The 5,742-nt window shown below is 37.8% G+C and overlaps 1 protein-coding gene across 1 annotated transcript in view; it reads left to right on the top strand.

Annotated features, from left to right (window-relative positions):
• The first annotated feature begins 364 nt into the window (after positions 1-364).
• LOC101857739 (paxillin) overlaps positions 365-5,742 on the top strand; it is a 94,506-nt gene continuing 89,128 nt past the window's right edge. Inside the window, exon 1 of the mRNA XM_005105009.3 lies at positions 365-750. Coding sequence (XP_005105066.2) covers positions 600-750 — 151 coding nt within the window. The 5' untranslated portion in view covers positions 365-599. The remainder of the gene's footprint in view (positions 751-5,742) is intronic.

Below are 5,742 nucleotides of genomic sequence, written 5' to 3'. Positions count from 1 at the left end.
ACAAGTAGGCCCCTGGGCATTCCCTAACCTCCAAGTTAACAAGTGAAGAATAGTGATCAGATCGACGGAATAGGTCACATAATATTCGTTCGAGGCGAACGTAGCTTAAAATCTTGTTTGGTTATCGTGAAAGTAGGGGGGGGGGCACAAACAACAGTACTCATCTGTGAAAACAGCTTTATTTTCCCTCTCTATCATACAGTACCATATCTTACAGTCGAATCGCATTAAATAGCAAAATTATCCAAGGGACACAAGGTCAGGTTTTCTTTTGCCCTAGTAATTGATGTGTACTCGAAAGCGAAGTAAACATTAAACGATTATACTTTATTTCAGTGCTACTCTTTTCTTTTTTGAAACCAGTAAGATTATTTTGTTATTTGGACGTCATTTGGCAAATCGCTTCCGGTTTCAAAGTTTCTGTGGTGCACTGTGAGACAGCAGAGGCACCATTCACTAATTTCCGCTAATTTGCCTAGATCTAGATGTCAAGTGCTTTCGGAAGCCGACTATCAGTCGTGACCCACATTGCACTCACACCGCTACATTTCTGACGCGAACGTAAATTTAGAAGAGTAGCGAACAGTAAGCTACAGTTAATGCAAAACGAGGCTGTGCAGCAGAACGAAAAGGTAGACCAAGGCCTACTTGATCAAGTTCACGTTAACGACGCATTTAGCGACCACACTTCAGGCCCAGCTGATACAGTTGTTGACGACGATTACAAGAAAAGAGTCATGGAAGACTTAGGTAAGTTTACTATGTTATTGTCACCGACCTAACTACTATTTTTAGATGAATCATCAGTGATGACCATGGCCTTCTCATCTCTCTAATTTCTTCTATTGGCAATTGACTACTGATTTTGTCCAATCATTTAATAATTAATGTAACTCTTTTACAATGGAATTTAAAATCACGTTTCCGCGTAATTCTCTCATGTTTATGGAAATAGATCTAGATCTAGATCTAGATCTAAATGCGACCTGACATACCGCTTGTTTCGTGTCTAACTGATCAATAATAAAGCTAAATTTATCTAGATTTCTAGACGTAGCATTCATTATAAATTATCTTTGACTTCCGGTTCAAACTAAAGGCTTCTTGTAGCTCTAAATTATATATTCGGCCGGTACCATAATACAATAATAACTTCGCATCGGACTGTGGTACCGTCCAGCCATGGTATCGGACCTCGACTACCGGATGCTGCCGCCGTCCAGACATAGTTGAAGAGTTGAAATATAAAAGAGATTACTTTGTTATGTCATGTAGCTGCTTTTAAAAAAGCTTTAAATTGCTGGGAGAAGAGGTGTTGGGAACAGGCCCTGGCTGTCGGTAAAAAAAAAAATATGATTTAAAAAAAAATGAATTACAGAAGAACAACTATTTTATACTATATACACACAACAAAATGGAAAAACATATCATGTGGAAAGACAAATGGTGGTGGGAGTAATGATGATGCTGTAGTGCTGGTGTAAAGACCTTGAGGAGTTGTGGGTTACCATGTGCGTAGACATTGACATTGGGTAATTTAATGAGAGTGCAGTCTTTTGACTTTTGACACAAGAATTACACAGTCCTAGTAGGTAATTCTAGTTCTAATTCTGGTTTTACGTAAAATCCCCCGACGACCACTCACATAGCTCACTTAAAAGCCGAGTCCGAATAGATAAAACCCATTTTCGGACTCGAATCCTAATAGATAAAAAATCTCACCAAACTCGAGTCTGAATAGAGCAGAGCTGGCCTTTAAGATTCCTCTTCCACTACCACTATCACTATCAGCACCATCTGTACCTGACTCAGCTACAACACACAGGCCTCGCTGTAGTTTCCTCCATAGAGTCTAGAACCTGAACATCATGGGGCAAAAAAGTAGATAGGCTACTTTTACAGGCAGGACTTCCGTAACGAGCGACCACAATGAGATAAAGTAGATAGAGGGTAGAGGGGTAGGGTTAGGGTCAAGGTTAGGTTAGGGTTAGGGGGTTTTGGTTAGAGTTAGGGAGTCTCTTCTTTGTGTTTGTTGGAGTGGTCACTCGTTACAGAAGTTCTTCCCTTTTACAACATTATAACTTACATGATACTACATGGGCTAACTTTTTAGGGTAGAATTTGAGATCATATCTTCTGCTTAGCTTCGAGATTAGGCCTACTTAACAAGAAACATTTTTTGAACACTTGGATGACTCTTCCCACCCCTTCTGCCTTGTTTCTTTTTAGAGTTTTTCCTTCTTTAGAAACCACCAGGTGTAACAGTCACAGATGGCATTCCCTATTCTAGAAGTGTCTGTATAGAGACTGAGCTTGAAAGTAGGTAGTGCCAAATGAATCATGAAACAAATTTTTTTCAGGGAGGCTGTTAGACTCATTAAAATTATATATATTATTACATGTGTGTGTGTGTTTTCACACTGCCATCCACACCTTTTCTCTCCCTTACATCTGGGAAAGTTTCTTATAAAATGGAATTTTGTGCCTTTACAATGTATGTTTCATGGATTTGAAGAGGATACTTGTGCAGGAAGTGCCACAAAGTTAAAAAGACACAATTATTTTGATAACTAGTTTTTTAAAATTCTTTGTACACTACAAGTTGGTTATTCAGCTGAGTGTATCCCAGTGCTGTGGGTGGGGGGATTGGGCATGAATGTTCCAATTTATGTCAAGTCAACATTAAAGTAACTCTGTATGAATGTATGTGTTCACAGTCTGTGTTTGATTTCATAATTTCTAAGGGGTTTGTCCTCACAAACGATGATTCTTGTGGTTTTAAAAGAGGTTTAATGAGGTTTTGTGTGACTGTTTTTTATTTTTGGAGTTTCTATAAGCCTTGTCTCTAAAACATACGTCCTCATTATAGTTATGGAGTAGAAATAGGATATTTGCAGAGAGTTGTGTTTCATTTGCAGCTTGCAGAGGGTTACGTAGAATAGCATCCATGTTGTTTTAACTTTTCAGTGCCTTATGGTGGAGATTTTTCTGCTAATCTTGCACCTCTCTTTATTCAAAAGTTGCTGCTTTTCAACTATGTTAGGTTCTAAAATTAGACTGGAAATGACGTTATTGTGTCAATAGTTCTCTTTCAGACAATGCCACCTTTTTTTTCCTTGAAGACTATTGTTAGGCAGTGATTCAATACAAAAACTGGACATTTGTCTCACTTAGAAAGTGAAGAGACAGGCAAAGAAATGGATCTCATGTTGATGAATCAGATTATTTTACTCAACCTTGCCGAGTGTCATAGAGACCCAACAACATCTAAATTCAGTGACACTCTTTGGAATTGAGTGTTAAAATTAATCCTTATAAATATATGTATATATATATATATATTTACATAGTAGATTCTCTCTCTATATATAATGCATATATGGAAAGCAAAGAAAAAATGTCTGTAATTTGATAAATGAAAGTAAGTGGATAAATTGAAATACAATAATGAACGTTTTATATATCATCCACTCTTAATCAAAGTAGATCTATCAGTCCTAAAATATATAAAACTAATACTAAATAGGGCCTACTCTTTGTATAGGAAAGGTATTCATTTGTTATCACAGCAGAGAATTCAGTGATCATAAGAGTATGGTACTGGAACTTGTTTATAAATGTCGAATAGCCTATAACACTAATGATTTGTTTGTGTGTATACTTAATTTTATTGTGTGGGTGTATGTATGAACATGATGAATGTATTTTGTGTCTGTACTTGAGTGCATGTATGTGTCTGTATGTGTGCAAGTATGTTCAGGGGTGGGGGGGGGTGGGCGGTGTATGTTTGCGGTGTGTTTGTGTGTGTGTGTGTGTACCAACGTGTGTGTGTGTGTACCAATGTGTGTGTGTGTGTACCAATGTGTGTGTGTGTACATGTGTGCGTTTGTGTGTGTGTGTGTTTATATGTTCATGGGTGTGAGGACGTGCGCAGTGGGAACCGGCTATGTGACGTACTCACAATATGTCCGGGCCAAGCCTCCCACATGATGTCAAGTGGCTTCAACACTTGCCCGTCCTACAAGTGTTTTTACTCTCAGCAGATGGCGAGTATTTCTGCCGTTTTCTTCGCTTTTTTTTTTTTTCTCCACTCTTACCATATATGTGAGGGCAGTTGATGGGTGCTTTGTTCTGGTCCTTTTATACTTTCTTTTAAGATTTTCTTTTTTTTTCTTCCTGTGGTTTATTAAAAGGTGCTTGTGGTACTTTTTTTCTTCCTTCTCTCTGTTGTTTTGTCTGTCTTATTTTTTTTCTTATTTTCAAATGTCCTTATAAAGTCAATGTGTTTCTCAAACAAACAGTATTCTCTTCCTTCTAGTGATTGAAAGGTGCGGCTGGTAGGTCCTACTTTTTGTCGTTACTGTAATTGTTTCTGTCCGTTTTTCTACATATTTTTTTTTCGCGCGATCCCAAATATCCATTTTTTGGTGTTGCTATGGTGTACTGCTCTTTTGTCTAACTTAATCAGATCCAGACTTAATGTGGCTATTATCGTGAACGTGAACTACTACTCAAACAACAAATTGTAATCACAACTCACAGATGGTTAGTGGGAGAGCACCACTGCCTATGGGTGGGTGGTTGGTGGGTGCTCTGATGTTTTTTGCTCCTTCTTTCGTATCAAACATTTATCGTCCTGATCTCTCCTCTTTCTTTTTTTTGTGTTTGTTACTATCTTGTAACACCTCAATCTTCGGCACTTGTATGACCTTATTGTGTTGCAAGTGGTATAAAACTTATACTAAAAACTGTGGTGCAGCGTTTAGGTTCATTGCTGTCACATGCAGAATATTATGTGGATTTGATTCCTGTTTGGGAATATATTTTATCAAACATCTCATACACATCTGCGAGAAGGTTGTTTTCCTGGTCCATACAGACTGCATTGAAGCAGCCTGCCTTCTAACTTAAATGATCCAGTTGTGTGAATAGGGGTGTGAGACATAAATAGTTACACATAATTTATTAATCAGTTACTAACCTATACTATGAATCAGTCTGTGGTTTATGATAGGCTCTTGCCTATTGCTCGCAAAAGATATATTATATAGCTGTCAACCAGTATATAAATAACAATTAGTATGTTTTTGAGGGTCTGAGTGTGTCAGTACAGTTTGTGTAGGAAAATACGTATTCTCTGATTTTTAGTATTTCTCCTCATGGACTTGCCAGAGCTGAAGAAAATGTATGAATTTTCAAAGTAGCATTGTGATTATAATGTATAATGAGAACGAAACCCATAAGTCAATTGTCGAGGTCTTTACTACACATTTCTTTGGCTGTTGCAGGTTTGCTTGGAATAATCTGATTTTATCTCTAGCAGAAAAATGTATGAGAGGGGTGGAAAAGGGGGGGGGTTCATTTAATGCCCGTCATCTTGACCCGCCGCGCACGTAGAGTCAATTTTTGTGGTTTTGAAAAGTTGGCAGTTCTGAAGATGGGATTTCGATTCTTATCTTCAAAAGTCCACAGAAGATGTGATTTCGATCCATGCCTTCAAAAGTCTATTCTGTGGAGTATCCCAATCTTTTGGTTGGCATGGTGTGTCCCACACGCTATTTGGCACTCAGACAGGATAGGGGAAAGACACCTCCCAAATGATGTACATTGTGTTCCTGTTTGTGTGTGTGTGTGTGTGTGTGTGTATGTTTGTAAGTATGTATGTATGTATGTATGTATGTATGTATGTATGTATGTATGTATGTATGTATGTATGTATTTATGTATGTATGTATGTATGTA

The sequence above is a fragment of the Aplysia californica genome, unplaced genomic scaffold (assembly GCF_000002075.1).
Source record: "Aplysia californica isolate F4 #8 unplaced genomic scaffold, AplCal3.0 scaffold00446, whole genome shotgun sequence".
NCBI lineage: Eukaryota > Metazoa > Mollusca > Gastropoda > Aplysiida > Aplysiidae > Aplysia > Aplysia californica.
This window is presented reverse-complemented; position numbering and strand designations above follow the sequence as displayed.